Source organism: Mesoplodon bidens (assembly GCF_964165515.1).
Source record: "Mesoplodon bidens genome assembly, chromosome: 6".
Lineage (NCBI taxonomy): Eukaryota > Metazoa > Chordata > Mammalia > Artiodactyla > Ziphiidae > Mesoplodon > Mesoplodon bidens.
The window spans coordinates 71970337-71991472 of record NC_138162.1 but is presented as its reverse complement, the minus strand read 5'-3'; the positions used below and the strand labels follow the sequence as shown (position 1 = coordinate 71991472).

Below are 21136 nucleotides of genomic sequence, written 5' to 3'. Positions count from 1 at the left end.
AAAATTAACAACAGAAATAGAGCATATAACTTCCAAGTGAGTGGAAACAGTTGTAAGTGAAATAAATCTCATCTTCCAAAGATGGATGTCAACAGATAATGCCAAACTGAAAAATCAAGAACTAGCAATAAGCATGTATTTAGAAATGTGGAAATAATTACTAGAAAAAATGGCTAAAAAGTTAAAGGTAGATGTTTCTGAGTCATGAAATAGAAGATGAGTTGAAGTAAGGCTGTTGTCTTTAATTAGAAGCCTTAATAGTACTATGTAACTTTTAAACTATACAGCCAATGAAATAAAAAAAATTCTTAAATCAACTTTTCAAAAAGAATATTAGCCAGGAGATATTAAAGAGCCAATACCAAAAAGATTTATGGATATTATATTTCTTACCTGTTAGATTTATGGATATTGTGTATTTTACCATGAAATTGAGTTTCTCTACACTTTATATATACTGAGAAGGGTAATCATTTCTTCAATATTCTGTTGTTAGCTAAAGAAAAGGTTTTCAAGTTATTTCTCATGAAATGTAACTCAGAGCTTGTTTAGAAGTTTGGTATAGAAAACTATCTGTTAGAATACCAACCAACAAAAAGTGCATTCATTTAGTATGCTTGGCAGAGAAACTGATTTTGGTCAACCCTGTCACAATCAATCATGCTCTGTTTCTGTGGAGGTGAAAGAGTAACAACTAGTGCTCAGGGAAGAAAATGAAAGAAGCTGGAGCAGACCAAGACACTTCTATGGACTTGGTTTTGACTAAAACAGTGCTAGCAACCTTTGGCCAATAAAGGCTAGAGATATGGCAATTTCAGACACTATTTGTTCAATTTATAGATGGGGACACTAAGGACATAGAAGGGCGATAAGATAACTTTCTTAGGCTTACACAGTGATTAGCCTAAGAGCCAGCAATACAAACAGTTTGCCGTTGGTGGGCCAAAGTTAGCACCAACTGGCTTACTCTTGGAAGAAGATTAGGCAATAATTCACAAATTCTGTTGGCTCAGGTGCCTGGAAAGGCCATGACTTAGTTGGGGTATGATGCTGCGAAATGTGGAGATTGCCTGAGTTACTCAAGGGCTGCTACTCACTCTCCTGTTCCCTATAAACTAAACCCTTCAGGGGAGAATGATGGATTCTAGCCTCAGACCATGAGTACTGAAGAGGCAGGAGAAAGAGAAACAAAGATTGGTCTGGTGTAGGCCAGTGTAACACAGAATAATCCTTTAGACCTAGAGCTGTGAATCTCTGTCCCAATCCTCAGCAGTATGGTATATACAGAATGGGAGCTTGCCAAAGAGCTCTAGAGTTAATATCTATAATCTGCCAATTAAAAAAAACTTAGTCAAACACTTAAAATATAATTAAAACATTTAAAAAACACTGTATTATGAAATGCTGAAGAAAACCACACTCTGCTCACAAGGACAAATAAAAAAGAGCTTTCAAAATTATTCTCAATTTAAAAATTTGTTCTGAAGTGCTGTACTAAAATCAGATAGAGTGCTACATGTTTCTAAAATGTTAGCTTGAAAAATTAAGCCTTCAGTATTGGGGCAATGCTATATGAATGCCTGAGGATAGTTATAAAAACCACATTCACTAATGAAAAAAGAAAGGTTATAGGAAAGTTAAGAAAGTAGATCCTAATAGTTCTCATTGCAAGGAAAAAAAATTTTTTTAATAAATTTATTTTATTTATTTATTTTTGGCTGCATTGGGTCTCCATTGCTGCGCACGGGCTTTCTCTAGTTGCAGCGAGCAGGGGCTACTCTTCGTTGTGCTGCGTTTGCTTCTCATTGCAGTGGCTTCTCTTGTTGTGGATCAGGGGCTCTAGGCGCGCGGGCTCAGTAGTTGTGGCGCACGGGCTTAGTTGCTCCTCGGCATGTGGGATCTTCCTGGACCAGGGATCGAACCCGTGTCCCCTGCATTGGCAGGTGGATTCTTAACCACTGAGCCACCAGGGAAGTCCCTCTTTTCTTTTTATTACATCTATATGAGATGGTCAGTATAATTAAATCTACTGTGGTAATCATTTCACAATATATGTAAGTCAAACCATCATGCTGTACATCTTAAACTTATACAGTGATGAATATCAATCATTTCTCAATAAAACTGGAAGTAAAAGTAAACATCACAAAATGAACAAAAAAAAAGTGTCCCCCAATTTTTTTTTTCCTGGACAAGTTCTCATTTTTGAAGTTGCTCCTTACTGGCTTCAAGAATGTTTACCTGTTACTATGTAAAATACGAACAGAAGCTGTGCCTAAGGTTATTTTGGTCAGGTATAACTTGGTAGGAACATCACTAACAAGTGAACAGCTTTACAAAAGAAAATTATGTTTTAAAGTATCCTAACTTTACTAGTTTTATAAAGTTTATCGAATGCTTACCATGTGTGAGAATACAAAGAGGTGAAAGCATGGACCACACTCTTAAATAAGAGTTTACAATCTAGTAAGAAACATATACAGGAGCTGTAATCCAAAATAATCCATTAACTGAAAAAACAATACAACACAGCATGTAAACTGGTAGCATGAAAAAGGAAAGCATGACATTTATTTACATTTTCTAAAATGAGCAATATAAAATATTATATTTTAGGAAAACCAACCATTCATATTAAGTGTTCAGTCAAGCTTCTTACTTAGCTACCAACAACAGAATCTCTTCTAGCTAAAGTAGAGAAGGAATTAAGCTCTGTTAAGGGTAACAGAGCCAAACTTAATAGATATGAAGATATGAATCCCAAGCACACTTTGAGAGCTTCTCCAGTAAAAACTAGACTTCCACTACTACTTAGCATTTCTGATACCAGGAAGCTAGAACAACTAGAAGCTCCCACCACCACCTTTGCCAAAAGATTAACTTCCCTGCCCAAGACTGCCACCTCATGTTGGTCCCAAGCAATTTCAAGTGAGAAGAGTATGACAGGTCACAGGCCTCTACCTTAGCTATGAGTGGGTATGAGAATATAAATTTTCTGGCATCTGCTTTGGGAAGTCAGGAGTTACAACATGGGAAATTACCAAAATGTTGGGCAGCTGTTCAAAAATGCTGGGTGGTCACAAATGACAAATGTCTACTTCATTAAGTCACTGTTATTTTGTGTTATAGAGAATTTGAAAATAAATCACTTAATCATAAGTCATAGATTTTAATTCACAAAAATGTAGGAAACATTCTTACTTTAACTCCAATGATTTCCAAATCAATAAAATACCAGTAAGTTTAGACAAACATGTGAAATGAGTATAAAAGCATGCACACTATTTCTAGTAATCCAAATAGTTTTGCAAAAAAAGAATGGTGAAGAGGTCCAATATTTTTAATATGGCTAGAGTAGACTTTAATGTTTGAAACTGCTACCTAATCATGTCATATCCCAGATTAACTGAAATTTACTTAAGGAGAGCTAACTTCCAATTTTAACAATTTTATTTATTTTTATTTTTTATTTTTTTGCGGTACACGGGCCTCTCACTGTTGTGGCCTCTCCCGTTGCGGAGCACAGGCTCCAGACGCGCAGGCTCAGTGGCCATGGCTCACGGGCCCAGCCACTCCGTGGCATGTGGGATCTTCCCGGACCGGGGCACGAACCCGTGTCCCCTGCATCGGCAGGCGGACTCCTAACCACTGCGCCACCAGGGAAGCCCTATTTTTAAAATATTATCTAAAATGTATTATATATATTCCTGCTTAATAAACAAAGTATATAAAATATAATTTAATCTTTCCTTAATGGCTCAATGTCACCATTATAAACAAAATGCAGTGGTCATGAGTAGCTTAAAGACTATTCCAGCAACTACACTTTTTTTTTTTTTGGCTGTACCACGCAGATTGCAGGATCTTAGTTCCCTGATCAGGGATCGAACCCGGACCCCCTGCAGTGGAAGTGTGGAGTCCTAACCACTGGACTGCCAGGGAGTTCCCTCCAGCAACTACAAATTAACCAGCCCTTTCACTCAATTTTCCCAGAACTTTGACTTGTAGTGTTGCTGTCTTCTAAATCAACAGTGCCTCTGTACACTAATCAACCCCAAGATAGGCTGCTGCCCTAACAGCATTTACCTGAAGACGGCCAGACTACCAAGCCTTACTCAATGTTTATTCCTTTCTGTTCAACACATATCATCTGCCATCTCCTTTGCATTGGTTTCCAATGCATCCAGGTAAATAAAGATAGTAGTATAGGAATGCCAGGATTTTGGATTTTTGCAATCTGATTTAAGAAACCATGGTTTTTATGGCATATACTGTACAAAAAAGGGAGACTACCTACTGTATAAAAATTAAAATACAGAGTAGGGATTCCCTTCCTTTAATTGGAATAGATCACAAATCAGAGACCTAACTATTGGACTTAAAAGATTTTTTTTTTTTTTTTTTTTTTTTGCTGTACGCGGGCCTCTCACTGCTGTGGCCTCTCCCGTTGCGGAGCACAGGCTCCGGACACACAGGCTCCGCGGTCATGGCTCGCGGGCCCAGCCGCTCCGCGGCATGTGGGATCTTCTGGGATAGGGGCACGAACCCGTGTCCCCTGCATCGGCAGGCGGACTCTCAACCACTGCGCCACCAGGGAAGCCCAAAAGATTTTTTAAAATAATTTACTCTTAGGTTTATGTCTGCCCAGATGGTCACCTAAAAATTATCAGACGCCCATCAGTTAACTGAAGTATTACCATATTATAATATGGACTAGAATTATTCAGCTTGCTGCCAACTTGAATTTCTGATACAAAAAGTTGTTTAAAGCTAATTAGCAGGAGGAAAACTTTATTTTCTCACTTCTTATGCCAAAAGTTTTAATCAAAAAACAAAACAAAAAAAGAGAGAAGCTTACGTCCAGGTCTTAAGCACACCTACTGTAATCATATGATCCTCGCAACCTTCCCTGTCTTCCAATCTGACCTTTCTTTATGATGTTTTCAAAGCCCCTTCCAGACAAAATTTTACAGTAGCTATATTCTCAGCTAGTCTCTGACTAGCTCTCGAGAGGATATTAGATCGAAAGAATTGATAGATTGATAAAATTATCATGATAGATTATGACAGATAATTGTACATAGAGAGGGAGGCTTTGTTTAGCACTCCCATGTATCATCCCACATGTTGATGACTAAATGTCACATTTTCCTTCTAAGGACTCAAAACAAATCTTGCGAGAGGCTCAAAAGACATTTAAAAAACTCAGCCTATCTCACTAGTTATGTGGCACTTTATAAATTTTAATACTTGCTGTATTTTCAATTATAAAAGAAAAGCATGCTTATTTTAGAAAATTTAGAAAACAAAGGTTAAGATAAAAGAAAAAGTCTCACTATTCCTGATACATTTTACATGTGTTTTTATGTAAACTCTAAATTCGGATGCACATAAAGTTAACGCTCTCTTGGCACTGCAGAGAGAAAAAGAAGGCAGGTGTGGCAAGGATAGCAAGAATGTGGGAAAAAAGGCATATGATGAGGTTAGAGAGATAGGGTGAGGCCAAAGGTAAAGGCAGGGTCTTATAAACTATATTAAGCCATTAAAGTTCGTGTGTGTACTTGACTTGCTTTGTTTTGGGGAGGTGTAAGTAATGGGAATAGGTAAGTGGCATGATCAAATTTGCATTTGGAAAAGTTCATTCTAGCTTTAATGTGAAAAACAGAATGGAAGGAGGACAACTGTTTCACCAATTGAGAGAAGATTATAGTAGCCTAAGTGAGAGATTAAGGAACTGGATGGAGGCAGAGAAGATAGAGGGTAGCAGATTCAAGAGAGATTAGGAAATAAAAGTGTCAACATTTGGGGATGAATTTGATTTGTGTATAAGGGAAAGGAAGATGTCCTGGATGAATCCTAGGTTTCTAATTTAAATAATCTAATAGATACTGGTGCCATTCATAAAGATAGGAAGCACTACAGTGAGATCAAGTTTTAGGTGTAAGCATTATGCTTTCATAATTAATTTTTGATGTAATCAATTTGAAGAAGATATCTATAGCAAGTATCTTTTGTTTGCCTGCAGATCTATTCTCTATCCTTCACTGTGTAGTTTAACTGTATCAGTAGGCAACGTCATAAACTAGCTTGCCTTAGGTTTAGTTGAGGGAGCCCTGGCAAGGATCAGATAAAGACAGGAAAGTAGGGAAAAGTAAGGTAAAGTACTTATTCCCTTGGCTTCCTCTCTGTGAGGTTTTTGGTATTTGCCTAACATGCATGTGCTGTAAAAATAGTTAATAGGGAAATAACCTGAGCTGATGGCTGTCTTGTTTAATGTCTTGTTAAATTTTCATGAACAATACTAGCATAATTGTTAAGAACACATGTATTAAGTTCATGTAAGTGGAATAAAAGTTTTATAAATGGACTTAAATAAAAGGGGGGAGTTGTGTCCTTCAACGCAAGGTATCATCTCAATAGACTCTTCTTTGGAATCCTCTCATGGGTACCAGTAACTACACCCTCTTGCTCACCCTGGCTAACAGCCTCATGTCTTAATATTCAGCTATAATCCAATCTCTTTTGAAATAAACCCTCCTTGAATTTTCTCATTTTGAATGTGCCACCTGTTTCCTGATAGATGAGAGACAATGATACTGTCAGTGATAGATACTACATCCAGAGAACATGTTAAATATGCAATTAGGTCTCAAACTTAGAGAAGTTTGGGCAAGAGACATATATCTGAGTCTTCTGTATATAGGTGGTATGGGAATGGATGAGATGACTTATGAAGAAAGTATAACATGAGAAAAGGACAGACTCTTGGATAAAAACTTGAACTGTGGCAACAGCTGGACAGTTAAGAACCAGAAAGAACTAAAATATTGGACAATGATGGCACTTAAGACTGAGGGAGGGCTTCCCTGATGGCGCAGTGGTTAAGAATTTGCCTGCCAACGCAGGGGACATGGGCTCAAGCCCTGGTCCGGGAAGATCCCACGTGCCACGGAGCAACTAAGCCTGTGCTCTAGAGCCCACGAGCCCCAACTACTGAGCCCGCATGCTACAACTACTGAAGCCCGCACACCTAGAGCCTGTGCTCTGCAACAAGAGAAGCCACCGCAATGAGAAGCCCACACGGCAATGAAGAGTAGCCCCCGCTCGCTGCAACTAGAGAAAGCCTGTGCACAGCAACGAAGACCCAACACAGCCAATAAATAAATAAATAAATAAACGAATTAATTTTTAAAAACAAAACCAATAATTATGGTGACTACTTTATCAATAATGATGGTAACTACTTTATCAATATAACCTCCTCACAACAACTTTAAAAAGAATATATTAGTGCAGCAACACTCCAAAAAACACTGAAGAACTTGCCATGACCATAAGATTAAAAGCAGAATGAATATACAACTGAATCAAAAAGAATGAAGTACCCAGGAGGTGAAAGACCAAACAAAGCTGGAAGGACCATGCTCCCTGACTTCAAGTGATGCTACAAAGCCATAGTAATCAAAACAGTAGCATACTGGCATAAAAACAGACACACAGATAAATGGAAAGGAACAGAGAGCCCAGAAATAAACCCATGCATATAGAGTCAATTAATTTATGACAAAGGAGCCAAGAATATACAATGGGGAAAGGACAATCTCTTCAATAAATTGTGTTGGGAAAACTGGACACCTACATGCAAAAGAATGAAATTTGATGGCTCTCCTACAACATATACAACAATTAATTAACTCAAATGGATCAAAGACTTGAACATAAGACCTTACACCATAAATCTCCTAGAAGAAACAGATAAGCAGTAAGCTCCTTGACACAGGTCTTGGTAAAGTTTTGGAATCTGACAACAAAAGCAAACGCAACAAAAGCTAAAATAACTAGGTGTGACTGCATCATACTTAGAAGCTCTGTACAGCAAAGGAAGCCATCAACAAAATGAAAAGGCAACCTACTGAATGGGACAAAATATTTGCAAATCATGTATCTGGTAAGAGGCTAAAACCCAAAATATATATAAAAAAACTCATACAATCCAATAGCAAAAAACCAACAATTTGATCAAAAAATGAACAGATCTGAATACACATTTTTCCAAAGACACACAGATGGCCTACAGGTATATGAAAAGATGCTCAACATCACTAATCATCAGGGAAATGCAAATCAAAACCACAATGAGATACCACCTCACACCTTCAGAATGACCATTATCAGAAAGACAAAAAATAACAAGTACTGGTGAGGATGTGGAGAAAAGGGAACCCTTGAGCACTGTTGGGAATGTAAACTGGTGCAGCCACTATGGAAAACAGTATGACAGCTCCTCAAAAAATTAAAAATAGAACTACAATATAATCCAGCAATTCCACTTCCAGGCATTTATCTGAAGAAAATAAAAATACTAACTTGAAAAGATATATGTACCCCCATGTTTACTGCAACCTTATATACAACAGCCAAGATATAAAAACAATCTAAGTATCCATCAATGGATGAATGGATAAAGAAAATGTGGTATATATACACAATGGAAAATTATTCAGCCACAAAATAGAAGGAAATATTGCCATTTGTGACAATGTGGATGGACCTCGAGGCCATTACACTAAGTGAAAAAAGTCAGACACAGAATGATAAAACTGTATGATCTCTCTTATATGTGGAATTTAAAAAAAAAAGAACAGATTGGTAGTTTCCAGAGAAGGAGGGTGGGAAGTGGGAAAAATGGGTTGAGTGGGTCAAAACATAAAGAAGAAAAATAAAATTAAAAACAAAGTAAAATGAACACATACACACATATCTATCGGTATCTCCATCCTCAAAGAAGACACATACATCAATATTTACTGTAGCATTCTATAATAACAAAACACTAGAAATAATCCAAAATGTGCATCATATCAGGTAAATGGATAAACTGTATTACAGTCAGATAATATAATATTATATACTAGCACTTGAAATAAACTAGAATGAAATAATTCAACACAGTTAAATCGCAGATACATAACGTTGAGTGAAAACAGAAAGTTGACATTTATATAAAGGATTCTTCAATATACACAAATCAATCAATGTGATACAACATATTAACAAACTGAGGAAGAAAAACATATGATCATCTCAATAGATGCAGAAAAAGCTTTTGACAAAATTCAACACCCATTTATGATAAAAACCCTCCAGAAAGTAGGCAGAGAGGGAACTTACCTCAACATAATAAAGGTCATATATGACAAACCCACAGCAAACATCATCCTCAATGGTGAAAAACTGAAACCATTTCCACTAAGATCAGGAACAAGACAAGGCTGCCCACTGTCACCACTCTTATTCAACATTGTTTTGGAAGCTTTAGCCACAGCAATCAGAGAAGAAAAAGAAATAAAAGAAATCCAAATCGGAAAAGAAGGAGTAAAGCTGTCACTGTTTGCAGGTGACGTGATACTATACATAGAGAATCCTAAAGATGCTACCAGAAAACTACTAGAGCTAATAAATGACTTTGGTAAAGTAGCAGGATACAAAATTAATGCACAGAAATCTCTTGCATTCCTATACACTAATGATGAAAAATCTGAAAGTGAAATTAAGGGAACACTCCCATTTACCACTACAACAAAAAGAATAAAATACCTAGGAATAAACCTACTTAAGGAGGAAAAAGACCTGTATGCAGAAAACTATAAGACACTGATGAAAGAAATTAAAGATGATACAAATAAATGGAGAGATATACCATGTTCTTGGATTGGAAGAATGAACATTGTGAAAATGACTGTACTACCCAAAGCAATCTACAGATTCAATGCAATCCCTATCAAACTACCACTGGCATTTTTCACAGAACTAGAACAAAAAATTTCACAATTTGTATGGAAACACAAAAGACCCCAAATAGCCAAAGCAATCTTGAGAAAGAAAAACGGAGCTGGAGGAATCAGGCTCCCTGACTTCAGACTATTCTACAAAGCTACAGTAATCAAGACAGTATGGTACTGGCACAAAAACAGAAATACAAATCAATGGAACAGGATAGAAAGCCCAGAGAGAAACCCATGCACATACAGTCACCTTATTTTTGATAAAGGAGGCAAGAATATACAATGGAGAAAAGACAGCCTCTTCAATAAGGGGTGCTGGGAAAACTGGACAGCTACATGTAAAAGAATGAAATTAGAACACTCGCTAACACCCTACACAAAAATAAACGCAAAATGGATTAAAGACCTAAATGTAAGGCCAGACAGTATAAAACTCTTAGAGGAAAGCATAGGAAGAACACTCTATGACATCAATCACAGCAAGATCCTTTCTGGCCCACCTCCTAGAGAAATGGAAATAAAAACAAAAATAAATAAATGGGACCTAATGAAACTTCAAAGCTTTTGCACAGCAAAGGAAACCATAAACAAGACCAAAAGACAACCCTCAGAATGGGAGAAAATATTTGCCAATGAAGCAACTGACAAAGGATTAATCTCCAAAACTCACAAGCAGCTCATGCAGCTCAATACCAAAAAAACAAACAACTCAATCTAAAAATGGGCAGAAGACCTAAAGAGACATTTCTCCAAAGAAGATATACAGATTGCCAACAAACACAAGAAAGAATGCTCAACGTCATTAATCATTAGAGAAATGCAAATCAAAACTACAATGAGGTATCATCTCACACCAGTCAGAATGGCCATCATCAAAAATTCTACAAACAATAAATGCTGGAGAGGGTGTGGAGAAAAGGGAACCCTCTTGCACTGTTGGTGGGAATGGAAATTGATACAGCCACTATGGAGAACACTACGGAGGTTCCTTAAAAAGCTAAAAATAGAACTACCATATGACCCAGCAATCCCACTACTGGGCATATACCCTGAGAAAACCATAATTCAAAGAGAGTCATGTACCACAATGTTCATTGCAGCACTATTTACAATAGCCAGGACATGGAAGCAACCTAAATGTCCATCGACAGATGAACGGATAAAGAAAATGTGGCACATATATACAATGAATACTACTCAGCCATAAAAAAGAAACGAAATTGAGTTATTTGTAGTGAGGTGGATGGACCTAGAGTCTGTCATACAAAGTGAAGTTAAGTCAGAAAGAGAAAAACAAATACCATATGCTAACACATATATATGGAATCTAAAAAAAAAAATGGTCATGAAGAACCTAGGGGCAGGATGGGAATAAAGACACAGACCTACTAGAGAATGGACTTGAGGACATGGGGAGGGGGAAGGGTAAGCTGAGACAAAGTGAAAGAGTGACATGGACATATATACACTACCAAATGTAAAACCAATAGCTACTGGGAAGCAGCCACATAGCACAGGGAGATCAGCTTGGTGCTTTGTGACCACCTAGAGAGGTGGGATAGGGAGGGTGGGAGGGAGGGAGATGCAAGAGGGAAGAGATATGGGGATATATGTACATGTATAGCTGATATACTTTGTTATAAAGCAGAAACTAACACACCATTGTTACCAATTATACTCCAATAAAGATGTTAAAAAAAAGAATGTTAAGAAACAGACCCGTATATACCTGAAACCATCACAACATTGTCAATTAATTTAAAAAAATCAAATGTATTTCTGTATGTTAGCAACAAAATTAACTGAATTTTAAAATGATTTACAATTGCATCAAAAGCATGAAATTTTCTCTTCCTCAAAAAACACTGAAAATGAAAAGGCAGGCCACAGACTGGGAGAAAATATCTGCAACGCATATATATAGCTAACAAAGGACTTGTATCCAGAATATATAAGAGAATTCTTTAAATTTAATAATAAAATACACGGGAATGATAAAGTCAGGAAAGTGGTTTCTTCTGAGGACAGAAGAAAAATACAGAAAATCTTGATTAAAACTATGTTTATTTTGTTTAAAAATTGCTGGGTAGTTGGTACCTAGGCCTTTATTACAATTGTATTTATTCGTTGTTCCATGCTTAAAATATTTCTAATTAAAAAAGAAAAGGTTAACACTGTACCCAAAGAGAAAGTTTAATTCATAGTAAATTATCATAGTCACTAGACATTTAATGAATGATTTTTCCCTTGTCTTATTCACCTATGTTTATTTGATGTTAAGCACAGGACACAGATAAATATATGTAAAATTGGAGAAAAGGAAAAGATTCAGTCATATCTCTAGTTTCTTACTAGCCATTCCTACTTAATTGCTTAAATGCTTCCCTCATCACTTCAAACAACTTATTAAAAACTGCAGTTCACTGATCTTTCTCCACACCATGGACTCAAGCTTTTTTATTTTCTTTGCTGATTCCATCATATTTAAGTCACAGAGATAGCATGCTGCTTAGGAGCACAAGCTTTATAACCAAACTGCCTGGGTTCAAATCTTAAATTTACCACTCAAAAATTGCCTGGCTTTGGGCAAGTTACTTAATCTCTCTGTGCCTCCGGACAAATGCTGAATACATACATACAACGTGCTCAGAGCTAAACCTGGCAAATAGTCCTGCTCAATAAATGTTAACCATTCTTTTTAATTTTCTTCTTATTGCTATTATTACAACTACCTCCTGACTCCTCTTTGTCTCTTCCTTTGTTCCCTCTATGTCAAGGAAGGTACTAAGTACTGTTGATTGTTCCCAGAACAATCTGACCTTCTCCCTATTTCTGGTTACCAGTAGTGGAGGTCTAGACTACTACAGCCTTCTTCCTACAAGCTTTGCTTTTCTTCAATTCCTCTCTATTCCAATGTATTACATACTACTGTCAGATTAATCTTTATCCCCTTCCATAAAACCCCCTTTCCTATAGCATAAGTAGTTCTATGAGGCTCTATAGAAAAAAAGAAGTATTTCACAGTGAGTTCCCAATTAACCACTACTATTAAAAAGTATGGTGGTAGAAAGTCTCAAGGTTGAATTTTAATCCTACAAATATCAAAGCAAGCTAAATTTATTACTATAAGAGGAGCAAAAAATATATTATAAATTGCCTTTGAGTAGCATTAGTAGTTCCCTATTAGGTCAGCAATCACTCCTAACATAGTTTGAGATATGATTTAGTATAAAAATCGCCAGTCTGGGGCTTCCCTGGTGGCGCAGTGGTTGAGAGTCCACCTGCCGACGCAGGGGACGCGGGTTCGTGCCCCAGTCTGGGAAGATCCCTCATGCCGCGGAGCGGCTGGGCCCATGAGCCATGGTCGCTGAGCCTGCACATCCGGAGCCTGTGCTCCGCAACGGGAGAGGCCACAACAGTGAGAGGCTCACGTACAGCAAAAAAAAAAAAAAAAATCACCAGTCTTTTTTGAGTAATCACTTACCTCTCTGGGCCCTAGACTCTTGCTATTAAAAAAAAATTACAGATGTGTCATCGATCTCTATGCTCCCAGAACCTAGAAGGTAACACTAATTGAGCACAACATTCTTTCCTGATGAATCCAGAGTAAGCATAGTTATCCAGGAAATCAATACCAATGGAGGACTGGCAGAAGTGAACCTATATGTCATTTTGAACTACACAATCTCTGGAGTTTCTCCTAATTTTAAACTTTAAAGGTCTATGATTCTATTCTAAAGTTCTATGAATCTACATAAAATTCATCTCATTTAAAATTTATAATTCATTTAAGACTACTTCCAGAAATCTAGAAAGCACCCTGAAATCTTTCATACAAATTATTTTTGTATAGCTTCAAAGTAATTTGGTTTAAATTTTAAAACTGTATTTTGAAACAAATTTCATTGTGATATTTCAGTACTAACTCATATGTAGGTGAGAATGCATTTTGGAACACTATTAAAATGGGCCCAGAAATTTGATATGGGCACACAGAAGTTATACAACTACTCTTTGAAATGTAGTTCCTGAAAATTTGAACAACATGAAACTCAACTTTTTTTTTTTTTTTTTTAGCATTTACCTTTTTTCTTCTTTTGCTCTCAGCTGTTCTTCCTGTCTCAAAACTTGAACCATTACAGATTCAAAAACTCCACTTGTCAAGCCTGCCAAACTTCGTGGTGTTGACCGACGCCTTGTTGAAGTACATGCAGTTCCCTTCTCATCCTCCAATCCATAATAGCCTCTAGATGTAACTGCTATCGTTGTCTTTTCTCTCAAGTGCCTTGGAGAAGAATAAGTCAATTCACAGGTCAAATCTTCTGGGTAAGCAATAAACCCCCTTAACCAGCATCTTAAGAAGAATCCCTTTTGCTAACTACATAAAAATTACTTAGTTAAACCTTGCTTAGCTATGTTTCAGATTTTTATCCTCCCTACATAATTTCTAATTTTCCTTACTCATGTCATAAAGTCAGTCTGAGTGATAGTCTCTTCCCTACGTTAAAAAAATATAAAATTGAAGCACTAAAATTAAGAATTAAAGATCTCTTTAATGAAAAAATTTTATTGTTTGCAAAATTAAATGTAGCTTATCTTTACATCTCTTCATATATTTCATACTACTATATCATTGCTATGGAAAAATATACAATCACACAAAAACATTTTGGGAGAGAAAATTTATGATATATAAACACTTTGAAGTAATTATAAACAAATGAAACATTAGAATATATAATTTTAAGTTGTAAGCATTACAATATATAATTGTAAATTTAGAAACCTTCTGACTAAACTATAAAAAGAACCTAGGAATCTAGATTTCCTCTTCAACCTCACCATAAGTGTCTCCCTACCCTATGATATTTATTATTACACTAAGATACTAGTCTAATGCTTAAAGATAAGGATGAAAAATTTTCTTAGCAGTTTGCTTAATTATCCATAAATTGTCTTAATGAATTTGGATTAAAACTATTTACACTGAAGAAAGAAACATTAATCTTATAAAATTTTAAGTCTAGAATAAAAACTGAATTCTGAATTTATGAGTTAACTGTAAACCTATATGAGTTAATCGTAAAAAGCACCAGGGAAAGTATCTGCTGTTCTACCTCTGCAAAACATCCCAGAGCCTCTCAAGGCTTTGTACATGTTGTTTCTACAATGGTAAAATCAAGTCAATCTTAAAGTAAGCATTCAATATGCTGGATAAGAATCTATGTAAATTAAAATTTGACCCTGTAGTCATATTTTCCTGCTTTCCTATAGGCACAGGCTTTCTGTAATATAAAATAAGCTAAAGGTTCACCGAAACATAAACCTTTAAGGCATGAAATATAATCAAACTCCTGTCCACCTTGGACTATATTTACAGTGGTTTATTACTCTAAGTTAGAGTAACTTTATAACAATCTTACTCTCAGGCCATCTAGGTCCCATGAATAGTATGACTGCAAGGTTCTACTGAACTGTGGCACTATTATGTGTTTTCTTTATTATGAGGAGATAACATTTTAACTAATTCAGCTTTAGGCAGGGCATAAACTTTTAAACTGGTTTTCTAGTAATGCTAAAGAACTTGAGCTAATCTATCCATACTGTTTCAGGCTGTGATCTTTTAAGCACAACAGCATACATCTATATAGTGGCTAACTGGCTGAGATTAAGGAATGTGGGCCCAAGGAAAATAAACTGGCAATAACAGATCCTGAATGGGTATACCTGGGTTCATTTTAGCATAGTGTTCACACTGGCGAACTAACTAGTTCTGTAATTTTAATTATTTCCTCATCAATACTAATGGAAAAGAACATTAATGGACAATATTACACTGAAATGTGATGACATGTCAGAGGTTACACGGTATGTAGAGCACTGGGGATAAGGAGAGTTGAGGGAAATATTAAGTCATATGGCTTATAAACTGTCATGTAAACAAGTCCGAAACTAAATTTTACCCTTTAACTTCAGTCTTATAAGTAGAGAAGATGAAGTTATAAACTACTTTTTTAAACAGTATTTTCTCATAACAAAGAGGAATTAATATCCTTTATTACTCATCAGAAATAAGAATTTATAAGCTTTGATATTTATCATTCATAACCCAAATACAAAGAAAACAATGATGCTTCTCTTGTATCAATACATAAAGATGAAAGGGTCTAAGGAAAAAAATTCTCATACAACATTAGTGGGTATGTAAAATTGGCACAGCCTTCTTGGAAGTCAATTTGGTAATAATCATTAAGATTTAATGTGCACATATCCTTTGACCCATCATGCTTCTAGGAATTTACCCTATAGACATATATCCACAACTGTGAGCAATAACACACACACACACACACAAAGTATTGTTTGTCATTCAAAAAGAACAACCTGGAAACAAATGTCCTTCGATAGAAGACAGGTTAAATAAAGTCACGTACATCACAACATGCAATACCATCATCCATTAAAAGCAACAGGTAAATCTGTATGTACTCACTATAAAAGATGTCCACATTACACTGCTGAGTGTAAAGAAGTTGTCTGGGGGTAAAATATATTTTTTACCCCAAAAGGAATTATATACAAGTATATGTAAACATACATATGGCATCCAGTAGTGTGTGTTTGTGTACATGTTCAAACTCTCACCTAGATTACTTCAATCTCTTTGTGACATGTCTCCTGACTTCTACTCTGATCTCCCTCCAGTCTATCCTTCAAGCTGCAACCCAGGTAATCCTTTTAAAAAGCCAATCAGATTATGTCATTGCCCTGCTCTGTCTCCTCCAAAGCCTCCCAGTTATACTTAAAATACAATGCAAAGTTCTGATGGCTTACAAGAGTTAGTATGATATGGCCCTCACCTACCTCTTCAGACCCTATTTTCAATTACTCTGACCTTAGCTTTTTGTGTTCTGGCCACAAAAGCCTCCTTGTTATTCTCAGTCACACCAACATCTGCTTTGCACTTGATCTCTCCCCTGTAAGGCACTTTGCCCCCAGATATTTGTATGGCTAGGCACTATCACTTCATTCAAATCTGTATTCAAATATCACCATATTTGAGAGGACTTCCCTGACCACCATAACCTGTAAAGGATTCCCTGTCATTCTCTATTGCTTTACTCTGGTTTCTTTCTCTTCATGTTACTTATCATACATTAATTATCTATTTATTTGGTAATTATCCATATCCTCACCAGAATGAAAGCTCCAGGAGGATAAGCACTTTGTTTTGTTAATGGCTGTTACCTTCAGAGCCTCAAACTGTAGTATATAGATATAGTATTTGGAAGGATACAAGCCAAACCATTTATTTTTCATTTTAAATTTACACACATAAATTGTAAATTCTAGCCATCTATTTTGTCCACAGTAAAAGAACACTGATTAAACATTTGTTACTAACTAGTACTTGAGTTTTCATTCATCAGAGAATAAAAGTCAATAAAATAAGATGAAAGTAAGTCTCACCTCCAAATAAGAATTGTCAGATAATCAGCAATCAAATAATACACTAAAATAACTCCCCCTTCCCAAAATTCAAGTTTTCCTTCCTATTAGGAAAATTATTCCATAAAATCAGTCTGACGGTAGTTTGAAAATAACAGATTGCTAACTGTAAGCAAAAGCTAAGCAATAATTATGGTTGATTCACTGAGTTTTATAGTTACCCTTTTTCTTTTTTTTTCCCCTCACAAAGAAAGCATGAAAGGTCTTTTCTGTGGTGTTGATGCATTCCAAATTTCAGAATTCAGAGGTGCAATTTTGTTTAAAATTATTTAAATAAGTATTAAGGTGGAAGTAAACTGATATTGTTTTACTTAAAGTTAATATTTGGACTGACCCTCTACTATAAAAAGATGATTGGAAAGGTTTCCGCTATTACATGATTTTACATTACCAAAACAATGTAGAAGTGTCACCTATAAAAAGTTTATCTGTCCACTTAAAAGTTGGAAACAGAATCATCTAATGTGCTTTAAAATGTTCTAAATGAAGTTTCAGTCACTTTTTAAACCCATTTACTTAAAAAAATATTAAAATGCAATATAGCCCTCAGGGTCCTGACAAGAAAGAGATAATACTCAAAAGGAGGTGATGTTTAATAAAGACACCATTTACAAATGTGCAGGTAAGGTTAAGGGAAACTAGGAAGGGATGGTGAAGCACTCGTGGACTAGCTAGAGAGCATTATTATCACTCTAGGCTCAATAGGGAAAGGGGAGGGAATAGTTACTAGAACCAAGAAGCTGTCATTGTAGAAGAGGGCCACACGATGATGATGCAGTTACTGAAGCCCAGCAAAGAAGCTGTTAGAATAAATATCCCTACCTCTCTGTCAGTGCCTCCAACTGACTGAACCCAATCAGAAGCCAGAAAACAAGGCAGACCAGTTGATAACAGTCCTTAGAGATCAGCCTCCTGGGGCACAGAGCATAGAGCACAGGGTGGAGAATAGATTTGAAGGTGCAAATGAAGATTATCCAGCACAACAGGAACTTAGTATTAGTTTTCAAGAGCAACTAACTGAAATTAGGAAAGGCAGAACTTTTTTTGGTGGATTTCAACAAAAACTTTTTCATGTTTGATAGATAAGCATCATTATGTAGTCAGCCCAGCCTGTCATGCACTTTTTCCATCTGGATTTGTGTATCTTTATGAGCTCTGAACTACAACAGTCTTTAAAACCAAGTACCAAAATAAACTCAACTTAAAACAAGCCTTTCAAATAACTCTACAGCCAATTATTAAACCAAGATTTTCAAAACTAATGAAGTATCAAAACGCCCTCACCAAAAATAACTTTTCATAACATTAATATTATTTTTTAAAATTTAAAATATGCTTAATCTCTCATTTCCAGGATCTAGTTTAATGTATTGTGATATAACATTTTATAATATATAAAGCATAATAGTACAGAAGAACCTATATATGATTTATAAATATATATGCATACAATAGGGGTACATATTCAAAACCTTTTCTGCTTGAGAAGCCAGATCATAAAAGTTTGGAGACCACTCCTCTCATCTCCAGCTTATATATGATACCCCTAACAGTTTTGGAACAAAGAAGTCTTCATCCACACCAAAGGAAAAAAAAAAAAAAGCATTTATCACAGATTGTTAAACTTATTTCCTACTTGATCTTCTTTACTTTCTATTCTCCCAATTGTTACTCTTATTCCCCTTGCATTTTAAACTCATCTTCATCCATACCTCCAGTCCCTTGTTTGGTTCCTTTTTTTGCTCTATTTGCTCTCACATAATTCAGCCTCTTTCAGCTATTCATATAGACAACTAAGTTGGGACCCATCATATATGACTAACCTCTTCTATCTCATCTCCCTTGACCAATTTATCTTTGTGTCTCAGGCACCCTCTCTCTCTCTTGCATCTCAGCTAAAAGGTCCTTCACGCCTATACCTCCACTACTAAGCACTGTAGGAAAAAAAAAAATCACCACCTTGTAGTTTATTGTCCAACTGTAACCTAAACTGGGCTCGCCTAAGATGACCTCTTTGAAGGAAGTCAAATCCCTCTTCGGTTCTCCATAACAGCAACTTCAAATGCCATCATTATTCAAAAACTTCACCTCACTATCCATCATCATATAGCAGTTGACTTTGCTTATTACTTATTTCACAGAGAAAATGGTAGTTTTAAAGAAAGAGCTCGATTAACTTCCTGATTCTCAAAAAACAAAATTATCTGAATCCAAACAAAATGTATCTGCACTTTAAGTTGCAGTGAAAAAAGTGTCTCTTATCAAAAACTAATCCTGCAGTAGGTTTTCAGAATTTTTACTTCATTAACTATCTCCTGGATCTTCAGCCTCTACCTGCTAGTTGCCTTTAGCATATAAACATGTCCAAGTTTTTATTAAAAACAAACCATTCCCCTTGAGAAGAGCCACATCTAAATCTTGATCCATTTCACCTTTCATTCACACCTCAAACTGTCATTTGCCTGTACCTACTCTATTGAAATCCCTCTTCCCAAATGACCTCCTAGTTATGAAATTCAAGTGATATTTTTCATTTCTTATTCACTCAACCTCTGTATACCATCTGATTACTCTTTTATCAAGACCTTAAACTGGACTTTGCAGAAAGAACAGTTTTAGATAGGTAGGAAAAAGTGGAAAAGAAATACTAATTAAGAAGAAAAATATTCATTCATATTATTCAAATTCATTCATTCAAAATATTTACTGAGCAACAGGGATTCAGCAGTGAACATGCTGACAGTTTGCATATATTTGGGTTGAAACAATGGTGACACCACTGAAAAAATGTTAAAGTTGAAAAGAAAAATATGAAAATTGGGAAGGAGACCTGGGTTAGAAATACACTTAGTTTTTAACATTTTGATATAACACTTGCACAACCAGCTGGGAAAGTTCTATGGACAGAAATATGAAGCTAAAACAAAAGGAAAGGCTCAAGATATCGATTTGAGAGTCTTAGTGATAAAGTTATAAAAGAGTCTCTCCACAGAGGAATAAATATAGGGAGATATGATCTTAGTGATAAAGTCATAAAAAAGAGTCTCTCCACAGAGGAATAAATATAGGGAGATATGACCTAAAGGCATAACTTTAGGGATTATCCATAATTATAAAGAAAAACATAGCAAAAGAAGAGGAAGACTCAAAAGACAATAGTTTAAGTTAAGAAACAGCACTATAAGGGAATTCCCTGATGGTCCAGTGGCTAGGACTCAGCGTTTTCACTGCAGGAGCCCAGGTTCGATCCCTGGTCGGGGAACTAAGATCCCACAAGCCACGTGGCGTGGCCAAAAAAAAAAAAAAAAAAAAAAGAAGAAACATCACAATAAAAACCAAAGGAGAAAAGTTTTAAGTACCAAGTGATCTAAACTATTTAATTCTCCAGATAGATGGAAAAAGTACTAAGTAAAAACCAAGGATTAAGAAAGAAGGCATTCATTAGTATGGAAAACTAATAAGGGAATAATTACAAAGAACCTTATAAGTTAAAAAATCTTTCAGTTAAAAAATCTTTCAGAGTCTTTGTTCATACCTGAAGTGGCACCAAATAAGTGACATAATTCCCCTAAAGAACAACCAAAGACCACCATAACTAATTTTTTGAAAACCAAACATTCTGCTTAGAATAAATTTCCATTTCTTGATTTTGCCTTACTAATTTAAGGAAGGGACAAAGGTAAATGTAAAGTTTTTATTTACATAGGAAGGATACTTGAGAAGTGCCTTACCAACCTCAACAACTCTGATAAGCATTTTTAGTAAGTTAGGGCTGTTCTGTAGAACATTTTACTACCACTACAGCTAATCCTTACCATATAGAAGCAGTCATGAGTTTTCAG

The 21136-nt window shown here is 35.9% G+C and overlaps 1 protein-coding gene across 3 annotated transcripts in view; it reads right to left on the bottom strand.

The window, feature by feature from the left end:
• BRD10 (bromodomain containing 10) overlaps positions 1-21136 on the bottom strand; it is a 106577-nt gene that overhangs the window by 63276 nt on the left and 22165 nt on the right. For 2 of the 3 annotated variants that reach the window (XM_081236219.1, XM_081236220.1), the window contains exon 2: positions 13870-14070. The exons of the other annotated variant lie outside the window; for it this stretch is intronic. In XM_081236219.1, the coding sequence (XP_081092345.1) occupies positions 13870-14070 (201 nt within the window). The remainder of the gene's footprint in view (positions 1-13869; positions 14071-21136) is intronic. 3 annotated transcript variants of the gene reach the window in all.